Source organism: Haliotis cracherodii, unplaced genomic scaffold (genome assembly GCF_022045235.1).
Source record: "Haliotis cracherodii isolate W230 unplaced genomic scaffold, xgHalCrac1.p SCAF_12, whole genome shotgun sequence".
NCBI classification, from domain to species: domain Eukaryota; kingdom Metazoa; phylum Mollusca; class Gastropoda; order Lepetellida; family Haliotidae; genus Haliotis; species Haliotis cracherodii.
Window position 1 is genome coordinate 24,170,289 of NW_027266267.1, and position 21,568 is coordinate 24,191,856.

Consider the following 21,568-nt stretch of genomic DNA (forward strand, 5'->3'; position numbering starts at 1 on the left):
CTCGAACGTATATAAACAGAGCAGCCAAGGATAAAAATGAAATCATATCAATATAAGAAAATAGAAATCATATCAATGCAAAAACAGAAATTATGTGAACACCGAAATCACAATAGATATGTGAACCCTTCTCACACACAGGAGTCCCAAAGAGGGACAGGTCAGCCGAAATTGCAGAAGGCGACCTCTTAAACACCTAATGCAACAACAACAACAAAAACTTCACCAATTTAAAAGTACTCCCATATATGATAAAGGACAAATGTATCAGAGAAGGTAATTTTTAATCATTAATGTCCAAAGAAGGAATTTAATTAACGGTAGTAACCATAATTTGTACCAAGCACCTACGGTATTCAGTAATAACATCTACAGTGTAAATCATAAGTCCCAAGCACGGAATCTGATGGCATACAAGTTCTGTAGGGTGTATGGTCACCATGTGTGTTGACAACTGCCACACAACGCCTCCGCATGGACCTTGTGATGCTTGTGAACACATGATTGGGAAGACGACGCCATTGTTGCGTCAAAATGGTGCCAAGATCTTGCAAATTCTGTCGGGTTGGTTCTAGAGAGTGCGCAGACTACTGCCAAGAGCATCCCAGACGTGTTCGATGGGATTGATGCCGGAAGACCTTGACGCCCAGTCCATGACGTTGACTCCCGCATTCTGAAGGAAATTCCTTGTCAAAATTGCTGTGTGGGGTCTGGCATTGTCGTGTTGGAAGATCAAACCGGATCCATGTGCCTGGTTGCGGTAAGCAGCAGCGTTGATGTTGCCACGAATGACAAGAAGCCTGGAACGTGCATTGCCACAGAAAGCACCCCACACCATGAAACTTCCACCTCGAAATCTGTCAACTTCCTGTACACAACAGGAACGTTCATGACGGCGCCTCCACACCCTCGCCCATCGAAGATTAAATCGGGATTCATCACTGAAGACGACTTGATTCCAATTCCTGAGTCCATCGTAAGTGTCGCTGTGCCCACAATTGACGTTGACGTCTGTGTAATTGAGTCAGAATTGGCCCGCAGTATGGCCGGTTTCGAACAGTTTGCGCACTCAGTTTACCCCTTAACAGTTCATTTCTGGTTGATGTAACCGTCAAAAGTCGGTAACGGAAGGGGACGTAAGACAATCTGACGATCCTCTATCACGGCGTGTCAGCTTAATGTGGAAGGAAAGCCAGAAGTGATGCAGGTCTCAGACGTTTACCACTTCGGTGAAACCCACGAGCACGGGTATGGTGCTGACAAACCTAGAAACATAATCGGGGCGAATAACATTTTATAGAATTATGAAAGTAGAAATATGGTTCGGATTTGAGTAAAATATCATGTTTGGGCTTTCAGTCCGGGAAGCTTATGGAAAGAATATCTACACCGTCTTCACTGAACCCACTTTTGATTCTCAACTTTAAGTCTAGTTTATTAAAGACGTCCCCAAGATGAGGCTGCCACCACCAATTGCGTGGATCGATGCTCATGATGTCAGTCACTGGATTGTCTGGTCCAGACTCGATTATTTACAGACCGCCGTCATATAGCTGGAATATTGCTGAGTGCGGCGTAAAACAACAAGCAAACCAAACAAAGAAACAAGCTTGAAAACCTTGTCAGCATATGCAGTAAAGGTCTCTCTTATTTTCATTAACAGAACATGCAGGATGATCTTTTCTAATTTTTTGTGGGTGCCAATCATGGGGGTTCATCATGAATACCATCCAATTATTCACTCTGAGTCTCGTTTGCCAGAATACTACTGAGCACAAATCCCAAAATTGTGTTTGTTTGTTGTTTAACGCCACACTCAGAAATATTACAGCTGTATGACGGCGGTTTGTAAGTAGCAGAATCTGGACCAGACAATCCAGTGACTGACATCATGAGCATCGATCCACGCAATTGGGATACGATGACATGCGTCAACCAAGTCAGCGAGCCTGACCACCCGATCCCGTAAGTCGCCTCGTACGACAAGCATAGTCGCCTTTTACGACAAGCATGGGTTCCTTAAGACCTATTCTACCCCGGATCTTCACGGGTTAGATTTTCAAGTACGCAAGACCATGAACTCAATATGTGAATTTAAGTTTTGTTTGTTTTCTTGTTTGTTTAACACCACTATCACAATATTGAAGCTATTCATTACGAAAGTTGTACATTTAAAATACGTACATGTAAATCATTGGGGCTTACCTCCAGCTACTTTCTGGAGGGATTGTTTCTAAATGTGTCTTTAATTTCACTGTATAATCTAAAGTGTTTCGGTAATATAATTAGTTACTTTATGCAAGGGTTTTGTCGCTTTATTTAGAGGAACGACAATTGCAGTCCATTACATGTCAGAAAAGGTTTGTTTGTTGTTTGTGGTTTAACGCCGCACTCAGCAATATTCCAGCTATATGACGGCGGTCTGTAAATAATCGAGTCTGGACCAGACAATCCAGTGACTGACATCATGAGCATCGATCCACGCAATTGGGATACGATGACATGCGTCAACCAAGTCAGCGAGCCCGACCACCCGATCCCGTTAGTCGCCTCGTACGACAAGCATAGTCGCCATTTACGGCAAGCATGGGTTCCTTAAGACCTATTCTACCCCGGATCTTCACGGGTTAGATTTTCAAGTACGCAAGACCATGAACTCAATATGTGAATTTAAGTTTTGTTTGTTTTCTTGGTTGTTTAACACCACTATCACAATATTGAAGCTATTCATTACGAAAGTTGTACATTTAAAATACGAACATGTAAATCATTGGGGCTTTCCTCAAGCTACTTTCTGGAGGGATTGTTTCTAAATGTGTCTGTAATTTCACTGTATAATATATTAGTTTTTCGGTATATATAATTTGTTGATTTATGCAGATATTTCTGTTGGATATGGAAGGGTTTGTCGCTTTATTTAGAGGAAAGACAATTGCAGTCCATTACATGTCAGAAAAGGGTCGAGTCTGGACCAGACAATCCAGTGACTGACATCATGAGCATCGATCTACGCAATTGGGATACGATGACATGCGTCAACCAGGTCAGCGAGCCTGACCACCCGATCCCATTAGTCGCCTCGTACGACAAGCATAGTCGCCTTTTACGGCAAGCATGGGTTGCTGAAGACCTATTCTACCCCGGCGTCTTCACGGGCCTGTCAGAAAAGGGTATACCTGAATGTGTTATCACCACAAATGAATGTCGAGGTTAGAGTTAAACTTAGATAAAGGATGGTAGTATGGGCATATCAGTGAAGATAAGCTACATAAATGATTGAACAAGCGACAATCACTCCTATATACATCAGTGATGTCATTGAGAAGGTTATCAGCATAAACACAGAGACAGAAGTATATCAAGAGTAAGATCCAAACGCTGCTGATGTGATTGTATCTCACATGATTGAATAATGTATTTGCAAGACGTAAGTGATATTGATTAGAGTTTGAGTGGTAAAAGTAGTTTCTGGGTGACTAAACATTTCACATATGCACTCTTCACCAAGCAAACACTACTGGCCGTTCAAAAATAAAGAGGACAAAAATCGATTGTGAGCTCATGCACGAGAATGTAACCCATATACCGTCTAAATGCAAGAAATACCAGAAAGAATTAGAAAACATTAGGATACCTTAAAGTAAAACGATACAGTGCGTCGTGATATAAAAGGAATACGATGAAAGCGTGCAGGGAAGACCACGTGCAGAATGGACACAACTGAAGTCATGACATGTAAGATTGAACACACTTCCCACACCTGATCCGGTAGTTCAATGGGAAAACAGAGGGTTACAAAACGAAACCCATAATATGAGGTTGCAGGTTTGATTAACTTCATCGAATTTTCATGTGAAACATATGGCGACTTTTAACCAATAAAAATCAGTATTAGATTCGTATAATAAGGCCAGTTTATAATCTTCAACTGTAAAACCATGGTCTTCGAATTCAATTGAAGCTGAGGTATTTCCGTCCTAATGCCTGGTCAGTGAATGCATTCACAATTTATCAGCATGTTTAAAGAACCTACTCGCACAGCAATGTTACGTCACAAAAGGTTTATAGGCAAAGTGGTGCGAGAAATGACCCGAGAGTGAGTGAGTGAGTTTGGATAAACGCCGCTTTTAACAGTATTCCAGTAATATCTAAACATGTCAGCTTACTGAGGGAGGAAAGCCCGAAGTGATGCAGGTCTCAGACGTTTACCAATTCGGTGAAACCCACGAGCACGGGAATGGTGCTGACAAACCTAGAAACATAATAGGGGCGAACCGGGATTCGAACCCACTATCAAAGGTTTCTGTCGTGTCCAAGGGACGCATCTCTGCACAGCGAATCGCGGCGCTCTAGACGACTGGGCCACCAGTGCCTCCCTATTACAGCATGACGACCAGTTACCTATTCATTATGCTTACAACCTTGAATGGCAAATTCTACAATTGTGTGAACTCACTATACATTCAATATTACCTTTAACCTTTTGTAACTATGACAAACTGAGGATGGCTGATGATTGTGTCCAAGGCCATTTTAATACGCATACATTTTAGTATGCGGGCGCAGATGTTAGGCAAGGTGAAATGGGGTTTAACGTCGACGATTGCACTAATACAGCGAAATGCATGCACTGGAAGTGTATAGCTGTTTGTACTAGTCCGTACTGATGACGGTATACTAGTGCTAGCCCACTGAGATACCATGCCTCAGTTTAACATGGATAACCAACTCTGAAACAGTATACCGACTCCGAGCCGACCAGTACTTGTTTCATCACCTTACTATCGAACGCCAGGCATGGTAACGACAAGCACCATCTTTTAAAGTCTTTGGGTCTGACGCGACCGAGGGATCGACCCACATCCTTCCCGTCAATGGGTAGACGCTGTATCCACTACCCCATCGATGTACTTTTTCTGACGTGGAATTCCAGGTTATCCCAATCCTATGGGATCAAATAACAATAAAATGACTATGTAGAGCATATTTCTTTCTATTTATTGAGATACACGTTACCAATGGTCTATATCTCAAGTTCAGCTATCGTTAGTGTTCGATACCTATATTTCACATACGATCTTAAATACAAGTCAACAGCGGAAATATCTCCGCTTTAACAATGTTGGGGACGAGCTATAACACGTGCCACATTGTTAAAAAGAACAACTGTCCTTTGTATAACTACTGATTAGTATTATCAATAACAGTAAACAATGATGATTCATGTACACAGAAATACATTAATTCAGAGTGAGTGAGTTAGGTTTAATGCCGCTTTTAACAGTATTCCAGTTATGTCGCGGCGTGTCAGCATAATGTGGGAGGAAAGCCCGAAGCGATTCAGGTCTCAGACGTTTACCACTTCGGCGAAACCCACGAGCACAGGTATGGTGCTGACAAACCTAGAAACACAATCGGGGCGAACCGGGATTCGAACCCACAATCATAGGTTTCTGGCATGCCAAAGTGATGCAACTCTGCATAGCGAATCGCGGCGCCTCAGACGACTGGGCCACCCGTGCCCCCACATCAATTCAGAAGTCAGGTGGCAAGATACTCCTGATAAAAACGAGCACCGCTTTCCACCCATTTCAAAATAAAAATGTCATTTGATATTTCCTGACCGCAAACTTGTTAATTTAAAGTGACAAGCGCATATTTAAACACAGAACCTGAAATTGATAATATAATGATGAGTTTGTTTTCAGTTTTCTATCTGGTCAATGGCAACCTTTTTCATTGATCCCTCCGCTTCTTTGCGTCATTTAACCCGTGAAGATCCGGGGTTGGTCTTCAGCAACCCATTCCTGCCGTAATGCTTGTTGTAAGAAGCGACTAACGGGATCGGGTGGTCAGGCTCGCTGACTTGGTTGATGCATGGCATCGATCCCAATTGCGTAGATGGATGCTTATGATGTCAATCACTGGATTGTTTGGTCTAGGCTCGATTGTTTATAGACCGCCGTAATATAGCTGGAATATTGCTGAGTGCGGCGTAAAACAACAAACCAACAAACTTGCAAACACCCGGGAGACCTACAGCATCCTCTACAACGGGTATATCTGCAATCTTAGACAATAATGAAAACGAGATCAATGTCTTTAATGTGAAGTTCGTGCTATGTACAGAAAGGGGTGGTGCTTAACTTTTTTTCAAGGTGTATATATCCACAATAAACTGACAGCATCAGGTATCACAGTTACAAGGTTATCAAACCATCCATCCATCTATCCAACCATCCATCCATCCATCCGTTCCTGAATCAGTACAGTGTAATTAATACTGAGAGACTGACAGACACTTCATCAAGTTCTTTCTTGGTCACGTGATCAATGTGGTCTTTTGCAGAGACTATATAAGGCTCCTGCGAGTCATAAATGCAGATTCAATAGGTCATATTTGAACCGTGACCTTGACATGTGGTGTGAAAACTTGACCTTCGGTAGCATGTAGGTCAAATTCATATCAGTCCGGCATTTTTGGCCAACCCGTAGAACAAACTGTCTGGGTTCTTGAGCAGAGATTCGGGAGAGTCAAATTCTTTAATTATTCCAGCGTCCATTACGATGATTCTGTGGAAAAAAGAGATAGCCATATTAATTCAAAACGCCAACACCATATAATAATTAATCTCGTATATCCACCAAACCACGTTCCGTGTGGTTGTCGGTTGGCTGGTTTCCAGCGCACTCAGCAATATTCCAGCTATATGACGGAGGTCTGTAAATTATCGCGTCTGGACCAGACAATCCAGTGAATGACATCATGAGCATCGATCCACGCAAATGGGATACGATGACATGCATCAACCAAGTCAGCGAGTGTGACCACCCGATCCCGTTAGTCGCCTCTTACGACAAGCATGGTCGCCTTTTTCGGCAAGCACGGGTTGCTGAACCGAAAACAAGGAATCAATCCTGCGAACAGCACCATGATGCCACTACGCTTCCACACTAAAGTATAACAAGGATAGTCAAATCAGACTCCCAGCCGCCCGGTCCTTGGTTTATCCTCTTAATGCCAAGCACCATGCAAGGTATCAAGTACCATCCTTTAACGGCTTTTGGTACGACGCAGCCGGGGATCTGACACCGACCTTCCGCTCCCTGCCAGACCAAGGATGCGGTGACAAACTTAAGATAATAAGATAAGATAAGATAATACGTAATTATCGCAATGGAAATTCATATTGCACCGCTAATCAGCACTTAAATATGAAAAAAAAAATATGAAAAAAATATGTGATACCGTATTCGACCCATTAAGCGCCCAGGGCGTTTAAAAAAAGACAGAAAGGGTGGGCGCTTATTGTGACCAATTCAGGTCAAATTGGCGTAAATTCATTAGTAAGCCTTACCGTATTTTCTTGAGAATAGTGCGCACTTTTTTCCCCAGAAACACAGCTGTGTACCAGGGGGTGCGCATTATACACGAATTAATGAGTTCTGATGTTTTTTTCCCCCATGGAAAGACATTACTGTGAGCACGTAATACCGGAAATACCATGTCAACAAATCCATACTGAAGTTCGCAAATTATTCATGTTATTACACTGTCTGGCTATAAAAAGTGTTCTTTGTATATCTGGACTTTTGTTTGTAACTTATTTCATTAATTTCATTCAAAATTCCTTTTAATATTGTTTTGATTAATTTCGGCGAAATCGTGTGTGAAGCGATCGGAAGATCGCACAACTCCCCGTTATTAACAGCAACCACGGTCAGATTACCGCTATTGACGCCTTGAAACGAACTTAAGTTGACAGAGAATGGATACATATATCATAAATGCCATACTTTGAATCGTTAAAAGTCATATTTGTTTTCGTTGGACGATTCTATGTCAACACGTAATTCTCGCGATCACGCGATCACGCGATCACGTGCACGGGAGCCTTGACGGTGACTGGTCAGACTGGTTCCATGTAAAAAATAATACCCGACAATAGCGATCAGCTGCTTCGCTTAGGGTTATTATTATTTGAAATATGTTTAGTAAAAGCTGCATCTAAATTAACAAGATATTGGAATATATTATTCCTGATAAAAAAATAGTTTCAGATACAACTTTTGCCGATCCTTGCATTTAAAATCCCGTAAAGTTATATCATTGGGTGTGTCTTGACTGAATCACCGGTAGATTCCAAGAAAACGTGTGTACAGCTGATTGCTTTGTCCGGCTTAGTTTACGAGAAAGTACACAAGGTAATCTTAATCCCTGGATATAAAACGATGCCTAGCTGAACAAAAAATACAATTTAAACGGTAAATCAACATGTCTGGTGATTTTTTTATCTCAAATTTCGAATTGGTATACTGACGAAGTTTCTCATCATCCGTTCGTTTGCCGGACTTCGCTGAAGGGTACGGTGTAATTTTTTTTTTGCGCATAATATTCAAAGTCACAAATATCTAAAATAAACAGAATACAGTCATGCTCCGGGAAGGGAGGGGGGGGGGTCTTATTGGGGGAGGGGCGCTTAATGGGTCGAATATATATATTTATATATTCGAAAATAAGACATCATATTGTCACGGGTAAAAATATGTGTAAAATTGAACATTATCACAGTGACAACAAGGGATGGTATTTAAAAGTATATAGTAACTTTAACATTAGGGATAATTTCCGGGCGAGATTTGTATACAGCGAACTGTTGATAACATATGAAATAGATAATCATTTAATTTCCTAACACCGTCTGGTATGAATACTTGTTTTCGGCATCAACATGCGCGGTCGGCGGCCAGAAGGAGTGAGTGAGTGAGTTGGGTTTAACGCTGCTTTTAACAGTATTCCAGTTATGTCAGCTTAATGTGGGAGGAAAGCCCGAAGTGATGCAGTCTCAGACGTTTACGACTTCGGTGAAACCCACGAGCACGGGTATGGTGCTGAAAAACCTACAATTTTTTAAACATAATCGGGGCAAACCGGGATTCGAACCCACAATCCGAGGTTTCTGGCGTGCCCAAGGGACACAACTCTGCACAGCGGATCGCGGTGCCTTAGACGACTTGGCCACCCGTGCCCACCTAATCAATAATGGTGCCAAGATACTAACATCGTTCAACCAAGTCAATATTTTCGTCATCGATAACAGGCAGAATTTCTGCTTCTTCAGTACCCACCTATCATAATCCATGACCGTGTTTAACCTGTGAGCAATTGTGATGATGGTACAATTGTCGAAGGCTTCCCTGATTGTTTTCTGAATCAAGGAGTCTGTTTCCATGTCAACAGCTGCCGTTGCCTCATCAAGGACAAGGACTTTGGTGTGACGCAATAACGCACGTGCAAGACACACCAGCTGTCTTTGTCCAACGCTGCCAACACAACAAGAATTCATTAAATGTGAGGGTTGATTCAAGAACCCAGTCCGCCAAATGTTCTAATGTCATTTTTTAAATTTTAATTTGTATATCAGCTCATGATCATAATCAAGGATACAATCACAATTAAACACATATTCTGTATATGCAGTAATCACTGATGTAAGTGAGTGTTGTGTAACACCACACTCACAACTATTCCTGCTAAATGACGGCAGTGTGTTAGTAATCGAGTCTGGACCAGACAATCCAAGGATTGACATCATGTGCATCGATCCACGTAATTGGGTACGATGACATGCATCAACCAAGTCAGCGAGCCTGACCACCCGATCCCGTTAGTCGCCTCTTACGACAAGCATAGTCGCCTTTTTTCAAGCATGGGTTGCAACTTGCTGAAGACCTATTCTACTCCGGATCTTCACGGATCAAACTGCTTGTAATGTATACATTCTTTCATTGGCTGATAGTGTGCGTGTAAGGGCGTCACTGTCTGGACACTCGGACATCAGCTGTTCGTGTACGTAAAATGAACACTATCTACACATTCGCACTTCACATCATGCGTTTTGTTAAAAGGACCTGTCTTACACACCTGAGCTTCTCCCCTCTTTCTCCACACTCCTACATCATATATATGTGTGTATATGAAATGGACACTGCCTACACATTCGTACATCAACTCGTGTGTATATTAAAGGGGACTGTCTACACTCGTACATCACATCGTGTGTTTTATTAAAGGGACACTGTCTACACATTCGTACATCACATAGGGTGTTTATTAAAGGAACACTCTCTACACACTCGTACATCACATTGGGTGTTTTATTAAAGGGGTACTGTCTACAGAGTAATACATCACATCGTGTGTTTTATTAAAGGGACACTGTCTACACTTTCGTACATCACATAGGGTGTTTTATTAAAGGGGCACTGTCTACACACTCGTACATCAAATAGGGTGTTTTATTAAAGGGGTACTGTCTACACACTAATACATCACATCATGTGTTTTATTAAAGGGACACTGTCGACACACTCTTACATCACATAGGGTATTTTATTAATTAAAGGGGCTATGCCTACACATTCGTATGTCACATCGTGTATATTAAAGGGGCACTGTCTACACATTCGTATGTCACATCGTGTATATTAAAGGGGCACTGTCTACACACTCATACATCACACATCGTGTGTTTTATTAAAGGGACACTGTCTACACATTCGTACATCACATAGGGTGTTTATTAAAGGAACACTGTCTACACACTCGTACATCACATAGGGTGTTTTATTAAAGGGGTACTGTCTACAGAGTAATACATCACATCGTGTGTTTTATTAAAGGGACACTGTCTACACTTTCGTACATCACATAGGGTGTTTTATTAAAGGGGTACTGTCTACACACTAATACATCACATCATGTGTTTTATTAAAGGGACACTGTCGACACACTCTTACATCACATAGGGTATTTTATTAATTAAAGGGGCACTGCCTACACATTCGTATGTCACATCGTGTATATTAAAGGGGCACTGTCTACACATTCGTATGTCACATCGTGTATATTAAAGGGGCACTGTCTACACACTCATACATCACACCGTGTGTTTTATTAAAGGGACACTGTCTACACATTCGTACATTACATCGTGTGTTTTATTAAAGGGACCCTGTCTACACATTCGTACAACACTGCGTGTGTTTTATTAAAGGGACACTGTCTACACATTCGTACATTACATCGTGTGTACATTAAAGGGACACTGTCTACACATTCGTACATTACATCGTGTGTATATAAAAGGGACACTGTCACACACCTGAGATTCTCCCCTCCTTCTCCACACTCGTACAGCAGCTGTCCAGGGACGTCCACCACGAACTTCTTGAGGTGAGCCCTGTCTAGCGCCCGCCATATGTCGTGGTCACTGAACTCGTTGAATGGGTCCAGGTTCATCCTCATGGTGCCAGAAAACAGCACAGGATCCTGGGAAGGAGAAAAGTGAAAAGAAGTATGAATATTTCGAAAACACAGGGTCCTGGGAAGGAGAAAAGGGAAAAGAAGTATGAATATTTCAACAGAAAACAGCACAGGATCCTGGGAAGGAGAAAAGGGAAAAGAAGTATGAATATTTCAAAAGAAAACAGCACAGAATCCTGGGAAGGAGAAAAGGGAAAAGAAGTATGAATATTTCAACAGAAAACAGCACAGGATCCTGGGAAGGAGAAAAGGGAAAAGAAGTATGAATATTTCAACAGAAAACAGCACAGAATCCTGGGAAGGAGAAAAGGGAAAAGAAGTATGAATATTTCAACAGAAAACAGCACAGGATCCTGGGAAGGAGAAAAGGGAAAAGAAGTATGAATATTTCGAAAACACAGGGTCCTGGGAAGGAGAAAAGGGAAAAGAAGTATGAATATTTCGAAAACACAGGATCCTGGGAAGGAGAAAAGGGAAAAGAAGTATGAATATTTCGAAAACACAGGATCCTGGGAAGGAGAAAAAGGAAAAGAAGTATGAATATTTCGAAAACACAGGGTCCTGGGAAGGAGGGACAGCATAACTAGATATGTCTGATATATACCAGTAGATACCAGGACACAAATAAATATTATACTGCATTTACAGTCAAACCTCTCACTTTTTTAGATGAGGTGAAATGGGCTTTCAGATAGTTGCACTTCTATTGCGACGTGCATGCACATGTGTGTAAGTGCGTGCGTGTGTGTGTGCGTGCGTGCGTGCGTGCGTGCGTGCCTGCGTGCGTGCGTGCCTGCTTGCGTGCGTGCGTGCGTGTGTAGCTGCTGGTACTGGTCTGGACTGATGCCGATTTATACTGCTAGCTCACTGAGATACCATGCCGCAGTTTATCATGAATACCCCACTCAGACACATTATACTGACTCCGAGGCGAGCAGTCATTGTTTTAGCCCATAAATGCCGTGCAGAGGGCAGGGAAACAACAAGCACCATCTTTTAACATCTTTTGGGATGACGCGGCCGGGGATGGAACCCTGGACCTTCCGCTCTCCGGGGTGAGGCTCTACCAAAAGCCACGGAGGCGGTCTGCCTTTTTGAGAATTGCTGGTCTTGACCTGACTTCATTCAGATTAGAGTTATCCATCACAATCTATATCTACATGATGACAGTTATTGACAGTTAATCATATATTACCTGGGGTAGAATCGTCAGTCGTGATCTGACGTCATGCAACCCGATCTGAGCAATGTTGATCCCATCAATCACAATTGAGCCTCCGGCGGCCTCGAGGATCCTGAACAAGGCCAAGGTGAAAGACGACTTGCCGGCGCCAGTTCTACCCACAATGCCCACCTGAAAAAATAAATACAAACTTTAAATGCCATATACTTTCATAATTCATCATGATTACTTCGAATAACGAGCAGAAGAGCCTGGAATTTCGGAATAGGGTGAACAGTTCGGCACAGTTCGGCACAGTTCGGGACAGTGCGGAAAAGGCGGAATATGCGGAAGGGATGGAATATGCCGAATGTGAGTGAAAGGGCCGAAGAGTGAGTGAGTATGGTTTTACGCCGTTTTTAGCAATATTCCAGCAATATCACGGCGGGGGTCACCAGAAATGGGCTTCACACATTGTACCCATGTCGGGAATCGAACCCGGGTCTTCGGCGTGACGAGCGAACGCTTAAACCACTAGGCTACCCGACCGCCCCGAAAGGGCCGAAGAGCCTGGAATTGCGGAATAGGGCGAAACAGTCCGGCACAATGCGGAATAGGGCGGAATAGTGCGGAATAGTGCGGAACAGGGCGGAATAACGCGGAATAGGCGGGAGAAGTGGAACAGGCTTTCAGGCGGAACATGCGGAATGGATGGATTATGCCGAAGATGAGTGAAAGGGCGCAATAGGCTGGAAACGCGGAATAGCGCAGAAAAGGGCGGCATAGCTTGGAAAGGCGGAATATGTCGAAATAAGAAGATGACGAATGTGTGGAATGTGCGAGACAAGGCGGATTAGGTGGTACGAGCAGAACGACCCGAATAGAAGAGTGGGTTCACACACACATTTGCCGGATGTGAGCTTATCTGGAGTAACGAAACATCCAAAGATGGAACAATCCTAATAACAACGCGCGTGTGTCTGCATGATAATTAATGAATAATTTGCATACTCGTATATGCAAGGGGCCGACGTATGGTTCTCAGTAGGAAGTGACAACTTGGAGACGATGGCTTGCGGTATATACAGTTTTACTTTATACATGTACATATATACATACAAAAGACACTATGTGTCAGGTCAGCACATAGTGGTTGTGGTTGTTGTCTAGGTGCCCCGAAACACCCAGCCTAACCCTAGCTAGGCTAATGGTAAGACCTTTTTTTCTCCTTTTTTCTCAGTCTCTCTCGACCAAGGCTTATATAGCCAAGGTCACCTGACATATAGTAAGTAATAAATATAAATGTAAACAGTAATTCATCAGCAGGGTGGCAGACGGTCGATGTACACAAAAATAGGGATCAACAGTTAGGATTAGCATCTTATAAATAAAAGTGTTTCAAGGCATATAGATGTCGTGGCTCCAGGGTAATGAGGCTTTGCAATTAAATGTTCTTCAGACATGGGTGTCGTACATCAGTCGCTATGACAACACATTGAAAGCAAGGTCAGACACATCTTTATTCACACACACACACACACACAACAGACGTTGTACTTGGCCCTTACCTTTTGCCCTCCTTCAACAGTACACGTGACCCCTTTGAGGACGAGGTCAAGGCCATCTCTGTACCTCGTCATGTAGTTTTGCAACTCCACTGTTCCACTCTGGGGCCAGTCCACAGGAGGTCGAGCGTGTGGAAGAACCCAGTCCGCCTGCCAAGATGCATCACCATACACACAGACAATTCCAGACAAACACGTAGAAACATAGAAACAAGGAGCTACATATAATACTTTTTGTTTAACGCCACACTCAGCAATATTCCAGCTATATGACGGCGATCTGAAAATAATCGAGTCTGGACAGGCAACAGTTTGGTCTGGGCGGAAGGGAAACAGTTTGGTCTGGGCGGAAGGACAACAGTTGGGGCTGGGCGGAAGGACAACAGTTGGGGCTGGGCGGAAGGACAACAGTTGGGTCATGGCGGAAGGACAACAGTTGGGTCATGGCGGAAGGACAACAGTTGGGTCATGGCGGAAGGACAACAGTTGGGGCTGGGCGGAAGGACAACAGTTGGGGCTGGGCGGAAGGACAACAGTTGGGGCTGGGCGGAAGGGAAACAGTTGGGGCTGGGCGGAAGGGAAACAGTTGGGTCATGGCGGAAGGACAACTGTTGGGTCTGGGCGGAAGGACAACAGTTGGGGCTGGGCGGAAGCACAACAGTTGGGTCTGGGCGGAAGGGCAACAGTTGGGGCTGGGCGGAAGGACAACAGTTGGGTCTGGGCGGAAGGACAACAGTTGGGTCTGGGCGGAAGGGAAACAGTTGGTGCTGGGCGGAAGGGAAACAGTTGGGGCTGGGCGGAAGGGAAACAGTTGGTTCGTGGCGGAAGGACAACTGTTGGGTCTGGGCGGAAGGACAACAGTTGGTGCTGGGCGGAAGCACAACAGTTGGGGCTGGGCGGAAGGGCAACAGTTGGGGCTGGGCGGAAGGACAACAGTTGGGTCTGGGCGGAAGGGAAACAGTTGGGGCTGGGCGGAAGGGAAACAGTTCGGTCTGGGCGGAAGGACAACAGTTGGGTCTGGGGGGAAGGACAACAGTTAGGGCTGGGCGGAAGGACAACAGTTGGGGCTTATATATATCATATTGCCTTATATTATGACGAATGATATACTTGGACACTAGGAACCGACAATTTCATATTCTAGAGAACTGGCTTTGGTGTTTTGTTAGAGGCAGATAAATTCAGTCTTTGCTCCACGACATATATTTTTGTCTCCCCGAAAGGTTGAGCAGAACATGGGGACCCAAAACAGTTTTTGTATTCAAGCATGTTCAAAGACCATTTACTCATTTATCTATTTCGAATTGCTTTTTCAGCATTTCCGGGAACCGATAATGTTTTTCAGAAAAAGCCACACTGGCATGATATGAGTTGTTTTATGCTAAACAAGACTGATCCACATAAATGTGCTTTTATGTTTTGATATCGATCTACCGATGATAACCATCAGAACAACACTACATGTTTTCCTTTTTTTTTAATTATGTCGGCCTACCTCTGTTTTCAGCTCAGAATACTCCTTAATCCTCTCCACAGAAACAATGTTGGTTTGAAGGTCACTGATCTGCTTGACCATCCAGCCCATAGCGCCGGACACCTGCAGGTAGATGGTTAACAATATTGAGGCTGTCATGTGGACATTTCTTGCCTGTGTTAAAGGTTTATCTGTTTCTATCATGCGGTCTAGATCATATATTCTACTATCACAAAGACAAACACAAATTACATCCTTATACCTATATTAACAACAATAGATATATAATTACAAATACAGTGAGAGGGTAGATTTTCAAGTCGCTTATAAACTATTTCAGCCATATTACGGTGAGGGTGTAAGGAGGTGAGGCGGGGTATAACGTCGCGTCCAAGATTATTGCACTTATATAGCGACGTGCATGCAAGTGTGTTTGTGGCTGCTTGTACTAGACCGGACTGGTGCCGATTTATAGAGCTAGCCCACTGAGATACCATGCCGCAGTTGAACATGAATACCCCACTCAGACACAGTATACTGACTCCGAGCCGACCAGTCCTTGTTTTAGACCCTTAAAGCCGAGCGCCAGACAGGGTAACAACAAGTACCATCTTTTAACGTCTTTTGGTATGACGCGGCCGGGGATCGAACCCCGGGCCTTCCGCTCTCCGGGCGGACGCTCTACCACTAGACCACGGAGGCGGTCACCTTAAACTCGACTATACAAACCTGTAGAGCGTATGACACCGACAGACCCAGTTGGCCGCCACTGGAATCCTTAGAGATCACAGCAAACATGGCGGAAGAGAAGATAATGATACTTCCAATCATGTCGAGATAATAGGCGAGCCATCTGCATCATTAAAGTGAGTGAGTGAGTTAGGTTTAACGGTACTTTAAACAGGATTCCAGTTATAACACGGACTGTCAGCTTAATGTGGAAGCACAGCCCCAAGGTCTCAAACGTCTCAAACGGTTACCACTTTGGTGAAACCCACGAGCACAGGTACGATGCTGACAAACCTAGAAACATTATCGGGGCGAATAAGGGCGAACCGGTATTCGAACCCATGATCAAAGGTTTCTAGTTTTCCCAAGGGACTCAACTCTGCACAAGCGACAGAGCCCGTGCCCCCTGCGTCTTTAAAATTTTGTTTGTTTGTTTGTTGTTTAACGCCTTACTCAGCAATATTCCAGCTATATGACGGCAGTCTGTAAATAATCGAGCAGACAATCAAGTGATTAGTATAATAAGCATCGATCCACGTAACTGGGATACGATAACATGCATCAACCAAGTCAACGAGCCTGACCACCCAATCCCGTAAGCCGTCTCTAATGACAAGCATCGTTGCCTGTTACGGCAAGCATGGGTTGCTGAAGACCTATTCTACCCCGGATCTTCAGACGTAGTCATTAAAATAATATATGGTTAATTATAGAAGTAACGTACTGCTACATCATTGCCCATTGATCTAAGGAGGTAACAGAAGTATATATTTATATTCGATCATGTCGGAATATTTTTTACGATGAGGCCAATATAATTATCAAGACAAATATTCTCATTCTTTGAACACAAACTGGACAAAAACGCTAGGCATCATGAATATTTTGGGGATATTTTTGTAGTGAAACCTGATCACACAATTTCATTAAAAGTGTCCTTAAAACTTTTTGGGTTCAGTACATTATCCGTAAGATGGGTATAAAAAGTGAGTGAGTATAGTTTTACGCCGCTTTTAGCAATATACCAGCAATATCACGGCGGGGGACACCAGGGCCTACTTGCACAAAGCGATCTTAGCGCTAAGATGATCGTAACTCCATACTTTAATACCACACTTTAACATAGGCTTACAATAGTCGTAGCGCTAAGATCGCTTTGTGCAGAAATGGGCTTCACACATTGTACCCATGTGGGGAATCGAACCCGGGTATAAAAGAAAATTAATACAAATGTTTTCCATTTAGCAAACATAATCTGTTTTTTTATTGGAAGAAATTATCTCTCCTCCCACAAAACAACATGGCAACTTATTCCCTCCCGCCATCACCACGCTTCTTAAACATAATAGTAGGGCACGTTCAAGTGTTGCCATGGTATTTTGTCTTTATTGTATGACGCCGCAGTGAGCAATATTCCAGCAATATTCCAGCGATATCGCAGCGGTATTTACATCATTGAGTCTTGACCAGACAAACCATTGAGCCTTGACAAGACAAACCATTGATTCATTTGAGCACCATCCCCCGCATTTAGAGTCGTCTTGACGAGACGCGACCTTCACCTGTTTGAGACGATGCCTCCAAAGTAGAAGACCTGATTCCTGTCCACCCTCTTCTTGGACTCGTCTATAAATCTGTCCACGGCTCCGTAGGCGCGGATGCTGCTGGCGCCGGTGATGGTCTCGCTGAAGTGGATGTAGACGGGGGAGCGGGTGACGGACTCAATACGCTTCAGTTGGCAGGAGGTGGGGATGTAGAAATTCTGCAAAATTTGATGAGGATTTAATCAGAGGAGCTTGATACGCATCCTAGATGTTGGTTAATAATAAGAAAACATACACCTCTATGTATTGCAACTTGGGGTTTATTGCTGCAGTGATAACGAAGTAGTTTTTACATGGAAACGTCGCCAAATGTTATAAACAAGAAGTTGCTATCCATAACGTTATATGGATCCTCCTACGTGGTCTAGTGGTAGAACGTTCGACCAGAGAGCGGAAGGTCCGGGGCTCGATCCCCAGCCGCGTCATACCATCAGACGCTCACAGTGTATGGCTGAAACAAGGACTGGTCGGCTCGGAGTCAATATACTGTGTCTGTGTTGGGTATTCATGTTAAACTGCGACATGGTATCTCAGAGAACTAGCAGCCACAAGCAGTACAAGCAGCCACACGAACTCACACGCACGCACGCACACACGCACGCATGCACGCACGCACGCCGCTATATGAGAGCATTAATCTTGGATGCGACGTTTAACCCAATTTCACCTCACCAAAGTTTGTATGTATTTTGAGTCATCCCATAGTATGTAAACATTTGCGAAAATCATTGTAAACGACATCCGATTCAAGAAAAAACCTGTCGCAATCATCACTTGCATGACTGCGCTCTTTGGTGTGGTGGGAATCACGTTTTATCATTGTACAGTGAACGGGTTTGGTTCTACGCCGCTTTCAGCAATATGTCAGTTTTGTCACGACCGTAAAGGAGATACGGTGAAATGGTGTTTAACATCGCGTTCAAGGTTATTGTACCAAAACGGAGGACTATGTTCGTGCGTGCGTGCGTGCGTGCTTGCGTGTACTAGTCTGGACACATGCGGGTTAATAGTGCAAGACCACAAGACCACATTATGCCAACTTGCGAGCCGATCATTCTTTTTTTTATTCCTTTAATTGCGGGGAATAACCCTGTAACGTATAACGCAGCCGGGGTCGAACCACCGATCTTCCGCTATGTTGCCAGACGCTCCATCCACTAGACCACGGATGCGATCCCAATGGGGAAGAGAAGCCAGAGGAGTTGCCTTATCACTTTGGGTGTGAGTGAGTATGGTTTTACGCCGCTTTTAGCAGTGTTCCAGCAATATCAGGGGCGGTCGGGTAGCCTAGTGGTTAAAGCGTTCGCTCGTCACGCCGAAGACCCGGGTTCGATTCCCGACATGGGTACAATGTGTGAAGCCCATTTCTGGTGTCCCCCGCCGTGATATTGCTGGAATATTGCTAAAAGCGGCGTAAAACCATACTCACTCACTCACTCACTCCAGCAATATCAAGGCGAGGGACACCAGAAATGGGCTTATCACATTGTACCCATGTCGGCAATCGAACCCGTCGTCGGCTTGACGAGCAAACGCTTTAACCACAAGCCTACCCGACCGCCCCTTATCACTTTAGTGAATCCTGAGTATCATAGGTTCGTGTGTACTTGAACATGATTTTTAGCGGTCCATACACGATTATTACGTTCAGTTATGTCCCTTAGATGAAGGTTATGCACATCAGAAGTTGAGTCGTGAAAAACATTTTGACCGATAGAAAATCTTGGACATGCAAATTATTTCACCAAAACTGAAACTCTATAAATATATATGAAATCTGCGTTGTCTCACCTGAACAAAGTAGTATAAAATAAGAAGTGGAACCAACACCGCAATAATGAGGGGTGTATTTATGCTGATGATGACGACAGTGCCAACGACGTTCGTCACCGTCGACATGAACATCCTAACGATGACAGGCAGAGTGTTGTCGACAGTGTCAACGTCACGTGACATCCGGTTGAGGATGCGCCCGAGGGGCGTGGTGTCGAAAAACGACATTGGTGATCTGAAGACGCGGCTGAGGATGGCGTCGTGAAGACGCGCAGCGGCTCTTACTACTCTCGTCCAGAACAGATAGCCACAGACTGCCATTATAGCAACTGAAAAGTAGAAAGAGATATGAAATTAGGTGTAACGCCCCACTCAACAATATTACGATTATAGGACAATAGTGGTTGACCGAGTTGGATTTAACGCCGCTTTTAACAGTATTCCAGTTATATCACGGCGTGTCAACTTTATGTGGGGGGAAACCCGAACTGATGCAGGTCTCAGACGTTTACCACTTCGGTGAAACCCACGAGCACTGGTATGGTGCTGGCAAACCTAGAAACATAATCGGGGCGAACCGGGAATCGAACCCACAATCCTAGGTGTCTGGCGTGCCCAAGGGACGCAACTCTGCACAGCGAATTGCGGCGCCTTAGACGACTGGGCCACCCGTGCCCCCAACTTGCTAACAGCACACACACCTTGCTAACATCACATCCATACCTTGCTAACAACACACACCTTGCTGACACCCTGCTAACAACACATACATTACAAACACCACAAAAACTTTGCTAACAATACACACACACATTGCTAACAACACACCCACATTGCTAACAATATACACAGATAACAGTACACACTCATAGCTAAAGCAAAGGTCCAGTATGTCCCAAGGTACTTCTTATTCAGTGCCGCGTACTCGTCCGGGGGGAGGGAAGAGGAATTGCCAAGTTGTGGATCCTCCGTCCAGTCGGTGAGGTAGAACCCCGCCCCCGTGTTAACGGCTTGGAATGCACAGAAGAGGAGGAGTGACAGGGTGATGGTTGGTAGCCCCGCAGCTCTTCCGTACATCAAGAAAACGTTCCATCCGACCTGAAGCGAGTGACTTGGATTTAAAGGTATACATTGAGCGCAAATTATAAGTCCTGCTTAATGCCAAAACATTATTATGGTAGTTACAGCGTCATGTATTTCAACAGTTCAAAGGGACCGACCATTTGATTATTCTGTGTTCGTGTGTGTGTTGAACGCGATCCGACCACTAGTTTTTTTCCCATAATGTCGAGCCGTTTGATAAAGTGAGTGAGTGAGTTATAATATAACAACTCGGAAACATTGCTGACATCAATGGATGAGTGAGTGAGTTGGGTTTAACGCCGCTTGTAACAGTATTCCAGTTATATCACGGCGCGTCAGCTTGATGTGGAAGGAAAGCCCGAAGTGATGCAGGTCTCAGACATTTACCACTTCGGTGAAACCCACGAGCACGGGCATAGTGCTGACAAACCCTAGAAACATAATTGGGGCGAACCGGGATTTGAACCCACAGTCCTAGGTTTCTGGCGTGCCCAAGGGACGCAACTCTGCACAGCGAATCGCGGCGCCTTAGACAACTTGGCCACCCGTGCCCCCCGTTTGATAAAGACAAGCACTAACATTTAACGTCTTTTAATATGACGAGGCCATGGGGTCGAACCATCCACCTTCCGCTCCCTGGGGAGACGCTCCATCCAAAAGACCACGGACCAGATAATTAAATGATGGGCCCCCAACGCCAGGCAGGGTAACAGTCAGAACCATCTTTTGTCGTCTTTTGGTTCCATTTTCAGCGTAACTATTAAGAGCACACACACAATCCCACGCCTCATCCCACTGTCCCCACTCCTTACGTTGCTTTTGTTTGTTTGTTTGTTTGTTTGTTTGTTGTTT

At 44.1% G+C, this 21,568-nt stretch overlaps 1 protein-coding gene across 1 annotated transcript in view; it reads right to left on the reverse strand.

Moving 5' to 3' along the window:
- Positions 1–5,953: 5,953 nt before the first annotated feature.
- LOC139457689 (multidrug resistance-associated protein 1-like) overlaps positions 5,954–21,568 on the reverse strand; it is a 54,701-nt gene continuing 39,086 nt past the window's right edge. The window contains exons 21-30 of the mRNA XM_071239044.1: positions 20,500–20,731; positions 19,652–19,962; positions 17,819–18,018; positions 16,257–16,380; positions 15,549–15,650; positions 14,057–14,203; positions 12,522–12,680; positions 11,166–11,332; positions 9,130–9,324; positions 5,954–6,573 (exon numbers count right to left, since the gene is read on the reverse strand). Coding sequence (XP_071095145.1) covers positions 6,462–6,573; positions 9,130–9,324; positions 11,166–11,332; positions 12,522–12,680; positions 14,057–14,203; positions 15,549–15,650; positions 16,257–16,380; positions 17,819–18,018; positions 19,652–19,962; positions 20,500–20,731 — 1,749 coding nt within the window. The 3' untranslated portion in view covers positions 5,954–6,461. The remainder of the gene's footprint in view (positions 6,574–9,129; positions 9,325–11,165; positions 11,333–12,521; positions 12,681–14,056; positions 14,204–15,548; positions 15,651–16,256; positions 16,381–17,818; positions 18,019–19,651; positions 19,963–20,499; positions 20,732–21,568) is intronic.